Genomic DNA, 23,603 nt, shown 5'->3' with positions numbered 1-23,603 from the left:
TACAGTTCTCTCTGTATCTTTATATGGGTTTGTGTGTCCTTTGTATAATAAAACATGGATAAAACATTTAAACATTTCATTGAATGTATGAATTAATATATTCTGGGTCACAAGTACAACACTGTTGATTATTGTGACGTATAATACATGCGATAAAATCGAATGTTTGGAACAAAAGCAAATAAATTTGAATAAATGTGTTAGAAGCATTTGCTTACCCACAGTCTTCAACTCTAAATGTTCCCGTCACGGTTGAAAGGTCATGCTCAATCTGAAAAAGCCGGATGTGTATATATATATATATATATATATATATATTATATATATATATACATTAAATTCAAGAAACAAAGCTTGATTTAAAAGCGTTGAGATGTATTGAAAAATAAAGAAATAATTTTATTCTGAAACGCAGGATAATGCTAATGATATAACGTGAACCGCATGAAATATCCATAATTTGCAGATAAATCTGTCGTCAGCCAGCTATGTGACTACACACTCACCCCATGTGATTACGCTTCAAGTGCTTTACCATTAAGCTAAACTGCGCGAACGACAAATACTTCTGCAAAGTTAGGCTATATACATCTAGCTTTATAAGACGCGTAATCTGGCCGCCGACAGAGTTTTCGGCAACAGGTGAATACTTTATCCTGTTCATGCTATACTATTAGCATTATCCTGCGTTTGAGAATATAATTATATATAAATATATTAGCTTGACACTCGGTAAAGTGGGGGAAATGAGAGGGTTTTTAATGTTCCGAGCATATCTCTTTTTCAGAAAGGAAAACGAAAATGTTGAGAAGAAAAATATTACCAAAAGGAAGTGTGTGATTACATATGTTCTTATGTGTGTGTGTGTGTGTGTGTGTGTGTGTGTGTGTGTGTGTGTGTGTGTGTGTGTGTGTGTGTGTGTGTAAACACAAGATTAGTGAATATTTGAGTAGGATTTTATTTACTGTCAGAATCGGAAATTATATCACGGAATATATAAAGACAAAATAGTGGATAGAACAGTCTTTTTATCCAGAAAAATTCGTAAGTTAAAAAAGAAAGTTTTATGTAATAGTTTACTATCAGTAAATGGAGTTGAATGTCTGAATTTCATGAAACCTCACTATTTATTTGACGTTTCACATTTCTTCTATAAAATATGCATGTGTGTGTGTGTATGTGTGCGTGAGAGTGTGTATGTGTATGCATGTGTGCGCATGTTCAGTGCATATGTGTGCGCGCACGCGCGTCTGTGTACGGAGAAAGAGAGAGGGCAGATATCTACTCACGGCTCTTGATATGTTCTCAGCGGGGATTTTATATTCGTTGAACTTTTTAAAAATAAAACGAAATACGAGGGATTTGGTCCAGCCTATGGATTGATATAGAAAATAATCGCTGCGTTTATAAATGAGACACACGTCATAGATGCACATAAAACCCACATACGTAGATAAAAATATACATTCATAATCACATATACACTTAAAATACTATATATATATATTATTCTTATTCTACCTATTATATACGTTTTTATTATTATTATTATTTGCAATTTACTTAAGCATTGACATTTAATTGTTATTTATTTTTTATATTTCTATTATATGTAATTTTCTAGATGGTGTAATTTAATTGTTCATTTTGAATTGATAAAAAGTGTTTTTTTTTTTTTTTTATTTTTATATATATCTTATAATGTGTGAAATTTGATTTAGTATTTCTAAATTTATTTTCCCTTGTAAGTTTGGATTTTATTCACTCAATTGTAATTATATATATATATATATTATATATATTATATATATATACATATATATATATATATATATATATATATATATATATATATATATATATATATATATATATCTATATATATATCATTCCACTTATCATTCCCTTTCTTCCTGTCGCTCTCTTCGTGTATCGGCTATCAATGCCTGCACATGGATGATTGGTTCCATACATCGATAGGACCTTTCTTGACTTCCTGTCCAACTCCTTTAGCTTCTCCTCTGTCCACTTCAGTTTTCCAGCGTCATTCCGAACTACTGCGACTGCGTGCGAGTTTTTCGCCGAAATTATGTTCCAGGCATTCAGCTTTCAAACCAATATTTTGATCACTCGCCAAAAGTGCTCTCTTTTATTCTTTTCCTTCATGTCGTGGTGTTTGATTCCATCTGTGAGTGTGTGTGTGTGTTAGAGAGAGAGAGAGGGGGGGGAGAGAGGGAGAGAGAGCATTGCAAATAGTATACACACATCAAAATATTTTCCCGTATATTAATTACTATAAAATGTTCTTATTAACTATCGATTTGTAATAAACTTGTTAGTGTTATATTAGACAATAAATAACACTTACCAATGAAATCATTCTTGTTACATAAGTGTCCGACGCAACAACCAGTACAAGACGTGCCATTCGTCCGTTTATTGCATGTAAGGGTATTGTTTCTCATAGCTTCAACACATTTTCTGTATGTGCTGCAGGACCTTTCAGTCTTCAGTTTAGCACCGTTCATTGATATTGCGAATCGGCATACAGGCTGTAATAATAGATATGAAAATTATACACTACAACAACAATATTTATTAGGACGATTACTGCTAATTACAGCAACAACAACAGAAATGACACCACTGGGGATGTTTACCATGCAAGTAAGTTTAATCATTGCTTTAAAATACCCAAAAGCAATAAATGAAACCGTAAAAGAGTTGCCGAATTGTTGAAAGTTAACAGCATAAGTAAAATTCCGTAAAAGTTATTGCTATTTAGTATTCAAAAATCATGTTTTAAATGCTTACAGTGTCCAAACCTCTCGGATCACAAGTAGATATGGCCATCGGATCACGGTCTGTATCAAAACCGCATCGCACTGTCACCCATCGCCCAACTTAAAATAGGTCAAATTATCCCAATAAAGATGTATCAATTCTCTAAAATTTCTTCTTACTGGAGGAATGCTCAAGAGGAATTTTTCATATAAAATTTACGGAAAATCATGCGTACAAAACTCACCAACAAGAGAAACTAATATGCCTTTACCCAAAGATGAAAATGAAATATAATTGTCAGATTGAACTCCCCAGTCCAAGCAAATAAAACAGAAAATACATAAAACGAACACAAGAGAAACTTCGTTTTATTTTGCAAGTATATTTTATATGAAAATACGGTATATTAGTATAAAATTTGGAGAGAAAACAACCAAGGTCTTGTTAACTTAATAAGGGACATTCTGAAAGCGAAAAATATCAGAAATGGAGAAGAATATTTAAAGAAAAGAATCCATCACGAAAACGCAATTAATAATCGCAAACACCTAACAATAATAAAAGCAATGAAAATGTAGACATTGAAGTTAGAAATAAGATTTGCATTGCCTTAGTTTGAAATTGAAACTCGTTTCTTCCAATGTTGGAAAATTTTTAGAAAGATCTCCCAAACTGAGTGAGGATGTCATGAAAAAATAACCAATGATAGTGTCCGAAGGCTGGCGTCTTCAAAAGAGCCAATGGAGTCTGTGATTGCAAATGAATGAATCATTACATAAGCTAACTCAGCTTCAAGAAAACAGAAAGGTCTGAGATCAGAACAGACAATGAAACAGGCAACAGAATGCAGCCATGCTCTTATGTCACGCTCTATTCTCCTATATTCTCGTAATGTGAAGCATTGATCTGTGACATTACCGGTGTCTTTTATTGTTTCTCTTGTGTTTCTTTCACCAATGTACAACTGTGTATTCAGAGATATGCCTGGCAATTTTAATTTGTGTTTTAGCTGCGTTTAATCGTATAGCTTTCACCTATTCCTGTTGAAATAATATGACCCCCATCCGTTATGTTCTGTGAAGCTTATTGTACTTCTTGATGTGAGGGCAGATTTAATCTGTTTCGAACATTTCATAATCTTGTCTATCAAACAACCACTTTTGCTATGGCCAACAGACGAAGGAGACGGTCATTTACTTCTTAACTTTTTCCTTAATCCGCTCCCTTTAATCTCTGCAGTTATCCCCTCTAAGGTTAGTGGCCCGAGGTCATTCGACAAGGAATCTTGATCCCAAGTTGACTTCTGGCCACATACATTCATACATCCTACTCTAAGGACAGCCATGTTTTGTCGGAGAAAGCTCACTTTAAGTTCGTGTGTTCGTTTCTTGAATAGGGATTCCTGGACAGGGTAGAACGTTGCGTCCTTGAACAAGGCACTTCATTTCACTTTGTCCCAGTCTAATCAAGTGAAATGTGTCCCAACCTAGTGATGTTCATCTATTTCTCTCTTCAATCGTCACATCCTTCTCGTCCCATTGAGTCATGAATAAGAAGATCGACAGGGTGTGTGTATGTCTACGCAGGCGCATAAAAAAAACTAGCGAAAGCATAGTACAATCTATGTGGACTTAATGGCTTTCGAGTGACGGTTGTGGATATATTTTAACGAAAAGGAAGAAAGTAATATTCCAGTTTACCTCTGTTCCTGGACAGCTTGTCACTTCATTGCATATGATTCCTGAACATGTTTGACACTGTAAATTCCGTTGAAATAACGAGTAATCTACAGAATACAAGTAAATATCTGTATTTATGAACCAAATAATGCAATGCATAGCAATAACAAGAAATATTTTCTTTCAGATGTAAAAACAAATGTATGCGTGTTAGTATTGAAATCAATACATGTTAGACATATAAAGCAAATTATTAACAAAGACTATAAACCTATTTTCATGTTCATTCGGAAACGTTTCAATAATGTCACAAATTCAACTGAGAGAAGCATGAAAGCCACTTGTTGTCCTTTTAGTATTCTGATGTAACAAACACGTGAAAATCGTTGAACAAGTCAAATAAAGGGATTAAATTTGTAAGTTGCAACCATTGATGCAGTGGAAACTCCCTAATGAAACCTGAGAATCTCATTTAAGTTATGTTACAATGTCATATAGTATGTGAAGAAGGCCATAATATGTGAAGTGAGCAAAACAATATTTGGATAAACAATAAAAATTATGATCACTAATATTGTGCTTTTTCCAATATACACACATTTATGTATGTATGTATGTATGTATGTATGTATGTATGTATGTATGTATGTATGTATGTATGTATGTATGTATGTATGTATTATGTATGTATGTATGTATGTATGTATGTATGTATGTATGTATGTATGTAGTATGTATGTAAGGTTTGTTGCCAATCCTGTAAAATACATTGTAGATATTTAGCTGGGCTAAAAAGTCACATTCGATCACAGCACCAGTAACAGTTAAGCTTCGTCCAATGGCCATACTCAGTAACAAGGGGGCAGCCATAATAATACATGTATGTATTATGTATGTATGTATGTCATTATTCACTGTTATTTCAAGATTTGTTGGCAATAGAGGAGAGAGTTTCTATCCTACACCTACGGCTCCTTCATTGGAATTTCAACAACATCAATATTGCCATCATCTCGGAACTTTCTACCAACATATCCATGCATAGTCTTCTGTTCATAGATACTCATCCGTTCATCTAATGATACGTTGCGGTAGAGTCGTGCGACATCTTTGAGCATGTATTCTGTTATCAGATAAGGAATGTTGCTCAAGGAGCTGCCTTCCAAGTCATATGAATTATGCAAACTTGGTCAAAGGATGCACTTTGACATTTGTGGTTATAAGATGTTACCCAAAGGATATGATACGACATTCAAAGACATTTTGCATCGATGTTAAGCCCCTGCCACCTTGTTTTCGTTTTAAGGAGAGGGGGTCTACTTCACCGTTTATGTGGAAATTATGTGTACTTGTCAGTATTTTCCGGGATTTCACATAAATAGCTCGGATCTCATCAAGTGTCCAATAAAACAGCCCAAATGTTAATATGAGGACTTGCACAGAACACACGTTGTGGGCCAATGTTTTATTGAATGCATAGATTTCTGAGCTCAAAATTTTATTTATTCAGCTGTAATGTTCTTTGTTTATACTTTAATGACACCTGTAAGTTAATGGTACCTGTAAAATAGTACTTGTTTTGTTACAGGTGCTGTTATGAGATATATTTTCATCCACCCCTAGATATCTATAACATTCCTCATCAGATATAGGGGAAACAGTCAGGTCATTGATGTTGCTCGACTGGTTTACATTTATCCTCCTGTTCACAATCATATAACATTTAACCTGAACAAACGCCAACCCAACATTTTTTGAGAATGTTGTAACTTGGTCAAAGCTCTTTTTCATCTCATCCGTATTTTTTGCATAAAGTTTTAAAGTCATCCACAAAGAAACAGCGTTCAATTTTGTAATTTCTGTTTCCTTTTGAACCAATGAGATATCCTTAACATGAATGACATGAGGTTTACAGAAAGTATAAACAACATCACCACGAGGTTGTCCCCTTGGAATATACCTTTGCGATATTGTATTCTGTCAGTGATAATAATCACTCTGTGTTTAATTTCATGATGGTTGCCCACAATGGAATCAGGTCAGCTATGGCTTTGATTATGGCTCACTGAAAATTTAGAAAGCTGAAGGGCTTCTAGCATCCATGAGTATGTATGTATGTATGTATGTATGTATGTATGTATGTATGTATGTATGTATGTATGTACGTATGTATGTATGTATGTATGTATGTATGTATGCAATATGTATATGTACGTATGTATGTATGTATGTATGTATGTATGTATGTATGCATGTATGTACATATGTACGTAGGTATGTATATGTATGTATGTATGTATGTATGTATGTATGTATGTATGTATGTATGTATGCATATATGTACATATGTACGTGTATGTATATATGTATGTATGTATGTATGTATGTATGTGCGTATGTATGTGTGTATGTATGTATGTATGCATGTATGTACATATGTACGTAGGTATGTATATATGTATGTAAGTATGTATGTATGTGTATGTATGCATGTATGTACGTATGTACGTATGTATGTATGTATGTATGTATGTATGTACGTATGTATGTATGTATGTATGTGCGTATGTACATACATATACATACTGACTCGTATATTTTCTCGAGTGATGTGCTTCATCGGACTCCATTTTAAGTCTGTCATTTGGAACCTTCGCTGTTTATGCCGGATTCTTCTCCGTTATAAACAATCAAGGCAGGTCTTTGGTTTCAGGATATCTTCCTACTTTCCCCCAACCAATCACAGCAGCCTTCTGAATGATCATGAGCATTGACTGTCTTCCTGGCTAAGCGCTAAATATATACTTTACCTCTCTACTCTTTCGTTTTCTTCTCTCTCTCCTCCGCAGCATCACTCTTACCAACCCACATCCTCACATTATTTGTCCCTCCGCCCACATTTACACTTTATACACACTTCACACGCTAGACCACAGTTTCTACCTACACATCTCACTTCGGTAGCACAGTTACTCTCTGCACACTTTATTACACACAAAGACAAACACACACACACACACACACACACATACACACAACTTTGTCCCATTGGATATTCTACATTTGACACACACATACAGATGCATACACACTCGTACATAGACTCATACATATTCCCGCACACTCACTCTTCAAACACACACACACACACACACACACATACACACAACTTTGTCCCATTGGATATTCTACATTTGACACACACATACAGATGCATACACACTCGTACATAGACTCATACATATTCCCGCACACTCACTCTTCAAACACATACACACACTCACACACACATACCCATACTCACAAGTGCTGCCCTCACACATTCGCTTTTGCACCCAACGTTTTGCTTTGTATCTCTAAACCACTCACTTCTCTCTCTCCCCCTCCTCCTCCTCCCTTTTCCTCCCACTACTGCTTGGCTCCTACTAACAGTTTACCTCCCCTATACGCACACATACCGCACCCTTCTTCTCTCCCTTTCCATTCGTGTTCACTCTTCTTCGAATAAAACCACTTTTGCTCTTCTCTCCTTCTTTCGTCAGCCATTTTCTGTCTCTCACTTAACCCATGTGTACCAACCCTTTGCTTGTACCGTTTACATTATTTGACCTTCATGAAGTGTGCCATCTTTTTCAGACAATTTACATTACTGAATGTTTTGCCTGCATTTTGCCCTTTCTTGTCTTGGTATTTGATCTTCTGAAGCAACTTTTCTCTCGTATTCGAGTTTTATCCTATAGATTCTACTGCAACTGTCCATGTCACGTCTTGCTGACTTTACAGTGTTCCCAGAGCATTGAACAGCAGTGATGGTGTCTGAATTGTGGTAACCGTCATGATTTATCATGAATACAGGTTTCTCTCTTCCAATATTTAGATGGCTTTCAATGCGGCAAGCTGGCAGAAACGTTAACACACCGGGCGCAAAGCTTAGCAGTATTTCGTCTGTTTTTTCACGTTCTGTGTTCAAATTCCACAGAGGTCGACTTTGCCATTTATTCCTTCGGGGTAGCAGTTGCGTACTGGGGTCGATCCAATCGACTGGCCCTCTCCCCACCAAATTTCATGCCTTGTGCCTAGAGTAGCAAAGAATATTTAGATGGCTTCCAGTCCGCCATATCAGCTTTTTTCTCAGCTACAACTTTATGCTCTCTAACGCCTTTGCTTACCAATACACTACGTTTTCCTTAATATAATGGGACATAAAATCGTTATATTTAATACCGACACTCTGTATATCCATCCATCTACCATCTTCAACGCTCATTATTCCTGGGAGGGTCATGAGGACATCTGGTGCCTCAGGTACCTCCTGCATAGGGTACTATCAGAGGCAACTGCCAATACGCATACTGATTGCATTCTCAAGCATGACCAAATGAGGCTATGGATATTTTCTAGCCATCTCTTTTTGGTCTACCTCTACATTCCCTGCTGTTTTTCATCATTTTAAAGAATCGATCTTGCGATTTTGTCATGTGACATCCTAATCGCATGTCCGCATTACCGGAAATGTAGTGGCACAATACGGAAAAGTACCGAACTGATCTGGAGAGACACCCTCATCTCCAAGGTACACACTGTGTCGAGTAAATCTACTCCAGTTTTTTCGGAGGAATCCCATTTCGGCCGCTTCTGTTTGAGATCAGACTCTTTCAGTCGTTAGCCAATATTCATGACAACAGATGAGAATGGGCACGAAACCCAAACTGAAGATAGTGTGTTTGGCTTTGTTACCAAGTTGTCCTCTTCTGGGGATCGAATACTGGAACATTTTTTTGTATCTCGGGAGGGTCATTAAGCCAATAAAAAACACACGTACTGGTTCTATTTCACTTTATTATTCGTCACTTTGTTAACAATTTGTTAACGAATTAACTAAATGAATGTTTGATTAACCGTTTGGTTAACCTCTCAACCAGTTATGGTTGTTAGCGACATTTTGTTGTCAATCGTGACCGCTTCGATGACTTGTTTTTGTTCTATACTTATGTAGTTATGAGAGAGAGTGTACGTGAGAGAGAGGGTTAGAGAGTATGTCTGTGTACATATGTGTGTGTACATGTGAGCGTACATTCATGTGTGCGCTGTTGTGAATGTTTGCGTATGTATGTTTGTGTATGTCTGTGTGCGCGCGCGCCCGTGTGTGTGTGTGTGTGTGTGTGTGTGTGTGTGTGTGTGTGTGCTATTGATGGTTTGTGTGATACAGTTGAATCTATAAGTTCGGTAGAGCGAAGATGTGAATGTAAAGCGTGCGAATGGTAAAACGTTTATTCCTCATATCTTTATCTATAGTTTCCCTTTCATAAGACATGATATTGTAAGCTTCAGAGAATAACCCGGATTTTCTTAGTATTAATAATAAAAGAAAAAACGAAACGAGAATTTTACTTACTTTGACATTGCGAATAATCCAGTATAGCTATTCGTTTCCCTGAGCCTTCCTGACACGTGCCAGAGACAGCAACAGTTCTGTTATAGACTTCTTTAATATACTTAACGAAGGCTGGCAAGTGACATCCACACTTCATAAGGTTATTGTTTTGAGGTCACTGTAATAATAAAGAGAACTCTGAATGCGTTTCAGATCAACAGAGAAATTCCTATGTGATTTGACAAGAAACAAAGATTATAAAATTTGAGCAGGTTTATAAACGCTATGGCATTCATTTTTTTAAGTGTTGTTAATAACATCAATATTGCGAAATGGTTTCTAGTAGAAAGTGGAAGCACTAAGGTTCTATTCTCTTTTAGCTTAGATATTGAATAATAAAGTACCTTTAAATAAGATTACTAGCCACTTGAAACGATTCTAATTTATTGTAGTTTAGGGACATTTTAGTGTCGGGAATTTGGTGGTAGGGATCTTGCGCCGCTCTATCTGAGAAAACTCATTTAGACGGGCGGTTTTGGCGCTAAGAAGGTCGTGTTTATTCTATGTAGCAACTGGTTTTAAAACTAGAGACAGATTTCAGTGTTGTACAATTTATTGCTTGAGCGGCACAGACATGTATAGTAATACTCCTAATTAAGAAGGGGAAAATTAATATTCAATTTTGATATATCAATTTGAATATTTTCAGTGTTTTTCAAAAAAGAGCAACAGCAAGAACAATAGCAACAACAACACAAATACAACAACAACAACAATAATGATGATAATAATAATAATAATAAAATAATAATAATAATAATATAATAATAATAATAATAATAATAATAATTAAACAACAATGACTATTTGAAGTGAGAAATAGAAGGTTGTTGACAATGAAGAGAGTAGAGGTGATACCAGTAGTAATTGGTACATTTGGAAGTATTAGCACTCAACTACCAGCATGACTGAAAACAATTGGTACAAGTGTGAAGGTAGAACACCTAAAAGAAATCAGTATTGCTTGGAACGCAAGAATTCTTCGTAGGGTTCTTGAAGTATAAACAGTAAACAAGTAACACTTTCCATCAAACCCAGAAAAGTAAGCTGTGAGTTTTCATATGATATAATGATGAGGATATGATGATATGATGATGATGATTATGATGATGAGATGATGGTGATGATAATGATGATGATGATTATGATGGTATGATAGATGATGATGATTATGATGATATGATGGTGATGATTATGATGATGATGGTGGTGATGATGATGATGGTGATGATAATGATGATGATGATGATGATGATGATTATGATGATGATTATGATGATGATGGTGGTGATGATGATGATTGTGATGATAATGATGATGATGATGATTATGATGGTGATGATTATGATGATGGTGATGATTATGATGATGATGGTGGTGATGGTGATGATAATGATGATGATGATGATTATGATGGTGATGATTATGATGATGGTGATGATAATGATGATGATGATGATTATGATGGTGATGATTATGATGATGATGGTGATGATGATGATGATGATGTTGATGATGATGGTGATGATTATGATGATGGTGATGATTATGATGATGGTGATGATTATGATGATGATGGTGGTGATGATGATGATGGTGATGATAATGATGATGATGATGATTATGATGGTGATGATTATGATGATGGTGATGATGATGGTGATGAGGAGGAGGGGAGAGGGAGGAGGAGGAGGGGGAGAGGGAGGAGGAGGAGGAGGAAGCGGAAGAGTAGGATTATCCAAAGTGCTTAGGAGAAGAGAAAAGAATACATTCTTTAAATGAGAATGCATGGACAGTTTGAAAGGAATAAACAGGATGTTAAGGATAATACAGCATCGTGGGCATGGCTTGAGCGAGGTGATTTGAAGCGTACCACTGAAAGCCTGATCATTGTTGCATAAGACCAGGCTCTCGCTGCCTCATTGGTCTGTCTCATTCGCTGTGTATTGACCAAAACCAAATAATCCATTGATGAGGAGGTCCTCACGTAATCGCTAAAGCCAAAAACCTCTCAGTTCAATTGTCTTATGCCTGAGTAGAAATTAGAGGGAAAATGAATAAAAGAAGGTTTAACCTTCTCATTTGACCCTTCACATGCAATCATAGACATCTTCATACACATTCAAGCATGAATATGGTAGTAGAAAGTAAAGTTAGAGTTACAGAGAGAGAGAGAGAGATGGGGGTATGAATGTAAGCCATTGCCACCACTCTGTACTACATACTGCAGTAGATTTATTAGAGAGGAGAAATGAGAAAATGATAATTGAAAATAACAGATACCAAATAAAATTAGGTAGGATGTGGTTAGAGAATCTTTAAATGATATTCTAGATATAGTTTTGAATCATAAGACAAAAATGATATAATAAAATGTATTGGGCAAACAGATTATATACAGCTGTCAGAGGAGAAAGAGATGACATACAATATATAAATGGCATACTAGATTTAGAGGATATTCTAGATATAGATGATATGCTATGATAGATTTTGATGATATGTTTGAAGAGATGACATACAAGATATGGATAAATCTACTAAATGTAGCTAACCTGCAATATAGAGATTACCAGCTACAAGATATAAGTGACATACGAGCTATTGTTGTCAAACGGTATTGTCATATAAGTGCTGTGGCGAAAGTTGATAGGTATTGCGAAGCTGCGAAATATTGCTGAGTAAAATACCAGTTATATTTGACATGAGAGATTTAGCTTTATAAGCATTCTAAATATAAGTGGAAATTATAGCAGATATATCTGAAATTGTAGGTATTGGAAATATTTTCTCCCTCGGCACTTCCTTTATTGAATATGATTTTCAGAAGAGAATATTCTGAACCTTTTAGGAATTTTGCTACATCGTAATGCAATTCTATCATGTTCTGATAAACACAATTTTGAAATAGATCTGCTTGTATCCCCCCCAACCTCTAATACTGCGCGAACGTTGTTAGTTTTACTACTATTTATCTCCCTTAAAATGTTCTCCATTCCAAGCAGTGTGGTTAAGCTTTAATAGGGATAGGATTGTGTTAAATTTCCCTCTCTTTCTTTACCTCTCCACACACACGTGTATATATACATGTGTGTGTGTGTGTGTGTGTGTGTAAATATATATATATATATATTAACACAGAAGAATGGAGATATCATACATATTGAACCATCCCGTTTCTGTCAGATTGGCAAATCACAAAATCTTGCGATATAGTAATACTGCGTATTAATCGACCCAACAGTTACAGGGTGTTCTGTTTTCATGTTCTGAGTTCAAATTTTCGAGGACGATTTTGCCTTTCACCTTCTTGGGGTCGATGAATTAAGTACCAGCCGAGCACTAGGGTGGATGTAATCGACAACCCCCAGCCACAAAATTGCAGGCATTGTGCTTATCGTAGAAAGAATATTATACCAAATGGTTTCGTGGTAGAAATACAGAGGCAAATACAGCAGTCATCAGAAATATTTGAATGGAATTTTTGTGGATCTTATTCCTTCTGATAACTCCGTTGTCATAAGGATATAATAAGTAATAACAATATATATATATGTGTGTGTGTATGCTTATATATGCACATACGCATACACACACAGGAATCTTTATATATGTGTGCAAGAAGGTTTGTATGTAGGCCACTCTCTCGACTCCAGTTAATTATGTGTTTTTATAAACATGGGGTAAACTAGATCAAACCAACCATTTGATATTTGAACAAACTTTTCGATAATAAAACACAGTGCTCGGAAATCATGTTGATCCACTGAAATTTAAATCAACTCATTGTTGTTTATTACCAACAACATTTAACGAGGAATTGAGAATTTTATGACCTAATTTTTATTATTTTCATTTTCTTATAACCAAAAAGAACGTGTTTGCTTACATTTTAACTATGCTGGGGAGGAATAAGAAAGCGCCATCTTCATATTTTTCTATTGGGTTGCTGTCCAAATATCTGAAAAAGAGACAAATATTACACACTTTAAAATAAGTAAAAGTAAATAAATATGTTTACTCCTGTTCAATACTAAATTGCGTTGTAGTCAACACTAACAGGGTAAATGCTGATATTACACACTACAATTGTTTATTTCTCTTTATAGTTCTGTGGGAAGTGTTGTTTGAACAAGAATAGGTTCCTTCAATCTAACTTAATTATCCTAAGTGAAAACCTGATAACAAAACAGCAAAAGACGGAAGGGAATAAAATACAAAACTAACAAAATAACAAGGAGACTTTCTTATGTGCACAATATGGGTTTTAGTCAACATTCTCATCCATGGTAGAAATATCATCCTCCATATAGACATGGTTCTGTGGCAGGAAAATTACTTCTCACATCCATGGATTCTTTAGTCCAACTGTGTGGCACCTTGGACAAATAACATTAACTATAACCTTGGGTCAACTAAGCGTTGTGAGTGAATTTGCTGCAGGAAACTGTGTGGATTCCCTTCGTATATATATATATATATATATATATATATATATATATATATATATATATATATATATATATATATATATATATATATATGCGTGTGCTTGTCTTTGTGTTTATCCCCACCAACGCTTGATAACCAATATTGGTTTGTTTACATCCCCCGTAACTTAGAGATTCCTCAAAAGGTATCCGACTGATTAAGTGCCAGATTTTAAAAATTCAGTACTAAGGATGATTTGTTCGAGTAAACGCTTGAAGGTAGTACTCCAGCATGGCCGCAATCTGATAACTGAAACAAGGAATAGTAAAAGTACATACTCCAGTAGCAGTGTAATTGATAAAAAAAGGCTTTCAAAAAAATAGAATATTAATTATTGCAATAACATTGACCATCTTCAGACCAGTGCATAACTATCAGAATCCTATTCAAAGTTCATAAAACAATGGTCACCTTTTGGTAGAAGATATATACTAGGTACCTATAAATTGACTTTACAATTTGAACACTTCAGAAGACAATGAAGAACAAGGATAGCTCATCAAACTTTATTGGAAATCATTGGCAAACAAATATCACAAGCATTAGAACACTTCGACGTGGATTTAATTGTTACCAATTCTACGTCGCTAAAAGCCACACTGCTTTTTTCTTGGTTGATTTTTATAACGGGATTTTTACTAAAAGAGTCTTCCCCATGAAGACATACTTTTAAATTTGATTAATCTACACATTTCCTTTGGAAATAACTGAGATATTTTGATTCAAAGTCACTTTTTTGCCTTACGCTGCCATTTTTTACCTCGAAAACTTTGAAATATATATTTTAAAGAATCAATTTCCAATTATTTTAGCTCGAAATGTAGCTTACATCTCGATCATCATTGCCAAAACGATGCAATTAATTCGGTTGAGAGCTGAATTACGAATTAAATCATGTAATAGGAGTGCACTCTGTTGTTCACATTCTCTAAGTGAAGTTCAGTAACAAGGACGGGGAGTCAAATGTTGGGGTGCCGGGTGGGATAATCTATAGTCACCTTGATACTTTGGTGGATGGAGTTGGCTACTTGCTGGATGCTCTCCATTATGTTCCTCTCAGTTTCTACATTACCGTTACTAGAGCTGGTCTTAACTGTGATATTAATGCCATCTATATACCTACAGAAAATTAGAAGAGTTGTGGACTGTTTTGCCAAGAATTGCTTAGGTTTTCTGATCCACCAGGTCATGAAGAGGCCGGCAATATCTCCAGATACACCGACACAAATGGCTGCACCTTGAACTTACATGTATAGTTTCAAGCATTTGTCTTATGAAGGAAGGCCGAAGACGCTCGACCTTTGTTCTCTCGAAAAACGACGACGCCGTGGTGATCTCATTCTTGCTCACTACATCATAAGCGGAAAGTGTAAACTCTCGAAAGAGCTGTTCTTCACCCCTGCTCCAGAGCGTCGGCTGCAGGGTCACTCCGAAAAGCTCTATCTACGACGATTTCATCTCAATCGAAGGAGAGGGGCTTTCTCCGTCCGGGTTGCGGATCCGTGGAATAAGCTGCCGGACGAGATAGTGAAGATGCCGACGACCGCTCGGTTCAAAGTCTCTCTTGACCAGAAATAGCCTGAACTCTTTGTATGACCACCCTCCCTGTACATAACGCCCTGTCCCCCTACATGGTCTTGCTTTTGCTTTTTGAGACAAAAAATTAAACTAAACTAAACTAGTTATACTTTTGTCTGTGGTTCTTCAAGGTGGTTCTTACGCTAGCTCTTACTGCCTGTGCAATCATTCCTTTCTCCTAATTGTTGTTCTCAGGGAGTTGGGTGGGTAGGATCAAGCCACACCAGCGCTCAGTGGTGCATTTATTTACTGCTGAAGTGATGGTGGTGGTCTAAGAATCTGTGATCTGGCGGGGTAGAATATATAGTCTAAGAACGAGACACGGATCACGCGTGTTGACCTCACTTCACATTTCACAGACAATCTCATTACATTATACTCCAGCAAAATCGATGTCAATAGATGGGTAGAGGGAATCAAGTCCTTAGTGTCCACTACACAACATGTGACGAACTTGGAGTGACCAAAAATACTCATTTTATTGAGGATGTCCTCAGTGCTAACATAGAAGAAGAAGAAGAAGAAGAAGAAGAAGAAGAAGAAGAATCAGAAGGAGAATAAGGAGGAGAATAAGAAGAAGAAGAAAAAGAAGAAGAAAAGAAGAAGAAGAAGAAAAAAGAAGAATAGAAGAAGAAAAGAAAGAAGAAGAAGAAAAGGAAAAGAGAGAAGAAGAACAAGAGAAGGAAGTAGAGGAAGGGAAAAAGAAGAAGTAGAAGAAGAAGAAGAAAAGAAGAAGAAGAAGAAGTAGAAGAAGAAGAACAAGAAAGAGAAGAAGAAAAGAAGAAGAAGAAGAAAAAAAGAGAAGAAGAAGAAGATGAAGAAGAAATAGAAGAAGAAGAACAAGAAGGAAACAAGAAGAGGAAGTAGAGGAGGAGAAAAAGAAGGAGAAGAAGAAGAAGTAGAAGAGGAAGAAGAAGAAGAAGAAGGAGACGAAGAAGAAGAAGAAGAAGAAGAAGAAGGAGAAGAAGAAAATGAAGAAGAAGAGGAAGAAAAAGAAGAAGAAGAAGAGGAAGAAAAAAGAAGAAGAAAAGGATGAGTAGAAGAGGAAGAAGAAGAAGAAGCATGAAAAAGAAGAAAGAAATGAAGAAGGAGGTGGAAAAGGAGAAGAAGGAAAAGAATAAAAAGACAAGAAGAAGAAGAAGGAGGAGGAGGAGGAGGAGAGTAGGAAGAAGGTAGAAGTAAAAGAAGAAGAAGAGAATGAGGATGGGAGGAGGATAGGAGAATAACAAAAAGAAGATAAAAGAAGAAGAGGAGGGAGAGAGAAGTAATGAAGAAGTAGAAATGTAGAAGAGAAGAAGAAAGAAAGAAGAAAGATGAAAAGAAAATAAGAAAAAGAAGGAGGAAGACGGGGAGGAGACGTAAGAAGGAGAAGAGAGAATGGAAGAAAAGAAGGAGAAGAGAATGAGAAAAAGAAGAAGAGAAGAAGAAATAGGTAGAGGAGAGAAAGAAGAAAGGAAAGATGAATAAGAAATAAGAAAAAGAGGAGAAAAAAATGAGGAGGAGGAAGAAGGAGAGGTGAAGGAGCAGAAGAAGTAGGAGAAGAAGAAAAAGAAAGAGGAGGAGGAGGAGGAGGTGGAAGAGAGAAGAAGAAGAAGGAGTAGAAGTAGAAAAATAAAAAGAAGGAGGTAGACAAGGAGAAGTAGAAGAAGAAGGAGGAGGAGCAGAAGAAGAGGGAGAAAAAGTAGATGAAGAAGAAGAAGAAGAAAAAAGGAGGGAGATGGGGAGGGGTAGGGCGAGAATTACAAGAAGAAAAAGGAGGAGGAGGGGAAGAGAATTACAATAAGAAAATGAAGAATAAGACGGAGAAGGAGAAGAGAAAACATTAGAAGTAGAAAAGAAGGAGGGGTAGGGGGAAGAGGGAACAAGAAAGATAGAAGAAAAGAAGAAGCAGAAGTAGAAGAAGAAGAAGATAAAGAAGAAGAAGAAAAAGAAGGACGAGGAGGAGGAGCAGGAGGAATGGTGGAGGAAGAAGAAGAAGAAGAAGAAGAAGAAGAAGGAAAAGATAAAGAAGAAGAGGAACAAGAAGGACGAGGAGGAGGAGCATCAGGAATGGCGGAAGAAGAAGAAAAGAAGAAGAGAAGAAGAAGAAGGACGAGGAGGAGGAGCAGGAGGAATGGTGGAGGAAGAAGAAAAAGGAGAAGAAGAGGAAGAAGAAGAAAAAGAAGGACGAGGAGGAGGAGCAGGAGGAATGGCGGAAGAAGAGAAGAGAAGAAGAAGAGGAAGAAGAAAAAGAATGACGAGGAGGAGGAGCAGGAGGAATGGTGGGGAGAAGAAGAAGAAGAAGAGAAGAAGAAGACGAAGAAGAAGAAAAGGAAGAAGAAGAAATGAAGTGGAAATGAAGAGGAGAAGAATATGAAGAGATAGATCGATAAATCTTGGGCGAGAAACATGGCTGAAAAATCAGGGAATATACGGAATCAGAAATCAACATATTCAAATGCACTCATACGCATTCTTATATTCATAGTATCAACGACGGAATGCGGTATGCACACTCACATCACACATATTCCCACTCACCCTTGGGGAAATATGGTGAGAGAGATTATTTATTTCATATCGCTTCATTGTCACAAGAATATTAGAAAACACACGCTTACAAGAAATATATCAGCAGTTTAATTGTATCAGGCCAAATATTCCAGCTTACAAGTACAGTAAGTATTTCAGGTTTACAGAAAGAATGTATGTGACTATATTATTCGAATATATATTTTCCGCTTCCACTTCAGTTGCTCTATTACATAAATAACGTGAAGTGAATGACAAAATTCGAAGTTGAATGATAATATCGAAACACGAAGGAGAAGATTGAAATAAGAAATGGAGGAAGATGCAAAATATAAAATAAAGAATAATATATTCACGTTTCACACAGAACTACACTTATTTATGAACATACATTCTTCAGCTAAAATATTTGATGTAAACAGGTAAATTCACAAACGTTACCATTTCTAATACAAATTCATATCAAAATCATTGAAATTTGGGAACAAAAATGAGTTATTGAGATGCGAATTGAAACAAGCAACACTACAATAAAGGAACATTATATTTTTCCCATTATTTCACTTTCTCCCCCAAATTCTCTCTCTTTCTGTCACATTGTCTCGCTCTCTCATATTCTCTTTGTATCTTCCTAAATCGTGTTCATTCTACAAATTCGAATTGATTTTGTTTGGCGCAGTCTGAAATTTTATACATTTGTGAGCTTATATATCAGCATCAATTATTACTTTCGGATAATAGTATCAAGAAATTAAACGAACTTACAATTCTTTTAAATTCGAAACCCCGTGAATGCTCCTTCTTTGATGGTTGAAATTTTGTTGGAATCAAGATTTCTATAGCAGTAAAGAAAGAGTAAATTAGATTATATGGAAAATATATGTGTTACAACATCAAACGCTGTGACTTCAGAATGAAAGGAAGAAAAAGAAGAAAGATAACGAAGAAGAAAAGGAAGAATAAGAAGGAGGAGGAGGAGGAGGCGAAGAAGAAGAAAAAGAAGCAGAAGAAGAATCAGTAGAAGAAGAAAGGAGAAGAAGAAGAAGAAGAAGTTAAAGAAGAAGGAGAAGAAGTAGAAGAAAAAGAAGAGGAAGAAGGAATAGGAGGAAAAAGGAGGAGGAGGATGATAAAAGGGAAGAAGTAGTAGGAGAAAAAGTAAAAGAAGAAGAAGGAGGAGGAGGAGGACAAGTAGATGAAGAAGTAGAAAGAAGAAGAAGAAGAAGAAAAAGAAGAAAAAGAAGGAGAACAACACGACAAAGAAGAAGAAGAAAATGAAGGAGGATGAGGAGGGGGAGAGGAAGAAGTAGAATTGCAAGAAGAAGAAGGAAGAGAAGAACAAGAAGAAGAATACGTAGAAGAAGTAGAAGCAGAAAAAAAGGTGAAGAAGGAGAAGAAGAAGTAGAAAGAAGGAGAGGAAGAAAAAGAAGAAGAAGAAGAAGAATAAGAAGAAGGAAGAGGAGGAAAAAGGAGGAGGAGGATAATGAAGGGGAAGAAAAAGTAGGAGAAGATGAAAAAGAAGAAGAAGAATATGAAGGAGGAGGAGGATGAGAATAACAAAAAGGAGAATATAAGAAGAAGGAAGAGGAGTAGGAGGAGAAGTAGATGATGAAGTAGAAAATAGTAGAAGAAGAAGAAGTATAAGAAGCAAAGAAAGAAGTAGAAAAATGAGAAGAAGAAAAGAGAAAGAAGGAGGAGACTAAAAGAAGAAGAGGCAGAAGAAAAAAGGATGGGAGAGGAAGGGAGGAGGAGAATTACAAGAATAAAAAGGAGGAGGAGGGCGGATAGATTGAAGAATAAGATGAAAAAAAAGTAGAGGAAGAGGAAAAGGAGGAGGAAGTGTTGAAGGAGAAAGTACTTATTAGAGTAAAAAGAAGAAGAAGAGGATGGGAGGAGGAGTATTTGAAGAAAGTTACAATAGAATATGAGTAGGAGAAGAAAGAAGAATAAATAAGTAGGAAGCGATAGAAGAAGAATTAGATAGAAGAAAAGGAGAAGAATAGAAAAAGAAGAAGAAGGGGGGAAGAGGTAGGAAAAAAGAGGATGAGGATGAAAGGGAAGAAGTAGTAGCAAAAAGTAAAAAGAAGAAGAAGGAGGAGGAGGAGGAGAGGAGGATGACAGTAAATGAAGAGTAAAAGAAGAAGAAGAAGAAGAAGGAAGAGGAGGAAAAGGAGGAGGAGAATGATGGGGAATAATAAGATAGAAATGAAAAAGAAGAGAATATGAAGGAGAGGAGGATGAATAACAAAAAGAAAGATATAAGAAGAAGAAAAGAGTAGGAGGAGAGTAATTTTTGAAGTAGAAAGTAGTGAGAAGAAGAAGAGAGAGAAGAAGTATAGAAGAACAAAAGAGTAGAAAATGAGAATAAGAAAGAAAAAAGGATAAGGAGAAAGAAAAGAAGAAGAATTAGGAAAGAACACGAAGAAAAAAAAGATGCGGAGAGGAGCGGAGGAGGAGAATTACAAGAAAAAAAGGAGGAGAAGGGCGAGGATTGGGAACGAAAGAAAGAAGAGGAAAAAACATAGAAGAGAAAGGAAAAAGGAGGAGGAATGAAGTGTAAAAGTAGGAGTAGAGAAAAGAATAAGATAAGAAGAAGGAGAGAGGAGGAGAAGGCGGAGTTGAAAGTAGAAGAGGATTTGGAGAAGAATAAAAATACGTAGAAGCGATAGAAGAAAAAAAGAATAAGGAGAAGGAAAGCGATTTAAAAGAAGAAGAAGAAGAAGAAGAAGACGAGAAAGGAGAAGAAGAATAGAAGAAGATAGAAAAAAATGAAAAACGAGATTGAGAGAGGAGGAGGAGAATTAACAAGAGGAAAAATAGAGGCAGGGGCGGAGTGGAGGGGAAGAGAATTTAAATAAGAAATGAAGAATAAGAAGAAGAAAGACATTAGAAGGACAAGAGTAGAAGATAGAAGAAGAAGAAAAAGAAGAGGAAAAAGAAGAAGAAGGAGAAGAAAAGAAGAAAAAGAAGAGAAGAAAAGCAGAGGAGAAGAAGCAGAGAGAGAGGAAGAAGAAAGAGAGAGAAGAAGTAAGAAGAAGAAAGAAGATAAGAAGAAGAGAATACAGAAGAAGAATAAGTTTATGAGGATAAGAGAATAAGACGAAGAAGATAGAACATTGAAAATATGGCGTTCAAGATGAAACTGAAATGTTCTTAAATATCAGGAAATAATTCAAGGAGAGAACGAAAAATTTTGGGCGAGGAGACATGGCTGAAAAATCAGGGAATATACGGAATCAGAATCAACATATTCAAATGCACTCATACGCATTCTTATTCATAGTATATCAACGACGGAATGCGCTATGCACACTCACATCACACATATTCCCACTCACCCTTGTGGAAATATGGTGAGAGAGATTATTTATTTCATATCGCTTCATTGTCACAAGAATATTAGAAAACACACGCTTACAAGAAATATATCAGCAGTTTAATTGTATCAGGCGAAATATCCCAGCTTACAAGTACAGTAAGTATTTCAGGTTTACAGAAAGAATGAATGTGACTATATTATTCGAATATATATTTTCCGCTTCCACTTCAGTTGCTCTATTACATAAATAACGTGACGTGAATGACAAAATTCGAAGTTGAATGATAATATCGAAACACGAAGGAGAATATTGAAATAAGAAATGGAGGAGGATGCAAAATATAAAATAAAGGAATAATATAGTCACATTTCACACAGAACTACACTTATATATGAACATACACATATACTTCAGCTAAAAATATTTGATGCAAACATGTAAACTCACAAACGTTACCATTTCTAATACAAATTCATATCAAAATCATTGAAATTTGTGGAACAAAAATGAGTTATTGAGATGCGAATTGAAACAAAGCAACTACAATAAAGGAACATTATATCTTTCCTATTATTTCACTTTCTACCTCAATTTCTCTCTCTTTCAATCTTTGTGTCTCGCTTACTTACTCCCTCTTTGTATCTTCCTAAATCGTGTTCATTCTACAAATTCGAATTCATTTTGTTTGATGGAGTCTGAAATTTTATACAATTGTGAGCTTATATATCAGCATCAATTATTACTTTCGGAAAATAGTATCAAGAAACTGAACGAACTTACAATTCTTTTAAATTTGAAAGCCCCGTAAATGCACCTTCTTTGATGGTTGAAATGTTGTTGTTCCAAAGATCTCTATAGCAGTAAAGAAAGAGTAAAATAGATTATATTGAAAATATTTGTGATACAACATCAAACACTGTGACTTGAGAATGAAAGGAAGAAAAAGAAGAAAGATAACGAAGAAGAAAAGGAAGAAGAAGAAGGAAGAGGAGGAGGCGAAGAAGAATTAGAAGAAGAAAGGAGAAGAGGTAGAAGAAAAAGAAGAGCAAGAAGAATAGGATGAAAAAGGAGGAGAGGCTGATAAAAGGGAAGAAGATGTAGGAGAAAAGTAAAAGAAGGAGAGAAGGGGGAGGAGGAGGAAGAGAATAACATGAAGAAACAGATAAGAATAAGAAAGACGAGGAAAGGGAGGAGAAGTAGATGAAGAAGTAGAAAAGAAAGGAGAAGAAGAAGAAGAAGAGATGAAGAAGGAGAAGAATAAGAAGAAGAAGACGAAAAAGAAGAGGATGAGGAGGGGGAGGGGAAGAAGAAGAATTGCAAGAAGAAGAAGGGAAGAACAAGAATAGAAGACGTAGAAGAAGTTGAAGCAGGAAAAGAAGAAGAAGATGAGAAGAGAAATGAGGAGTTAGAGGAGGAATAGAAATAGAATAACAAAACAGAAGTTAAGAGATGATAAAGGAGGATGAGGAGAAGATGTAGAAGAGAAGTAAGAAGAAGAAGGAAGAGGAGGAAAAGGAGAGGAGTAGGAGTAAGAAGGGGATAATAAGAGTACAGATGAAAAGAAGAAGAAGATGAAGGAGGAGGAGGAGATTAGAATACAAAAAAGAAGATATAGAAGAAGAGGGTAGGAGGAGAAGTAGATGTAGAAGTATAAAGAAGAAGAAGAATATAAGAAAAAAAAATAAATAGAAGAATGAGAAGAAGAAAGAAAAATAGTAGGAGGAAGAAAGAAGAAGAATAATTAGAAGAATAAGCAGAAATAATAAAAAAGGCAGGAGTGGAAGGGAGGAGGAGATTACAATAGAAAAA

At 35.8% G+C, this 23,603-nt stretch overlaps 1 protein-coding gene across 2 annotated transcripts in view; it reads right to left on the bottom strand.

Moving 5' to 3' along the window:
- Window positions 1-23,603, bottom strand: part of LOC115225961 — a 234,338-nt gene that overhangs the window by 60,352 nt on the left and 150,383 nt on the right. For both annotated transcript variants that reach the window (XM_036514909.1, XM_036514910.1), the window contains exons 16-19: window positions 4,485-4,570; window positions 2,369-2,552; window positions 1,290-1,372; window positions 219-271 (exon numbers count right to left, since the gene is read on the bottom strand). In XM_036514909.1, the coding sequence (XP_036370802.1) occupies window positions 219-271; window positions 1,290-1,372; window positions 2,369-2,552; window positions 4,485-4,570 (406 nt within the window). The remainder of the gene's footprint in view (window positions 1-218; window positions 272-1,289; window positions 1,373-2,368; window positions 2,553-4,484; window positions 4,571-23,603) is intronic.

This window comes from Octopus sinensis, linkage group LG29, assembly GCF_006345805.1.
Source record: "Octopus sinensis linkage group LG29, ASM634580v1, whole genome shotgun sequence".
In the NCBI taxonomy this organism is placed as follows: domain Eukaryota; kingdom Metazoa; phylum Mollusca; class Cephalopoda; order Octopoda; family Octopodidae; genus Octopus; species Octopus sinensis.
This window is presented reverse-complemented; position numbering and strand designations above follow the sequence as displayed.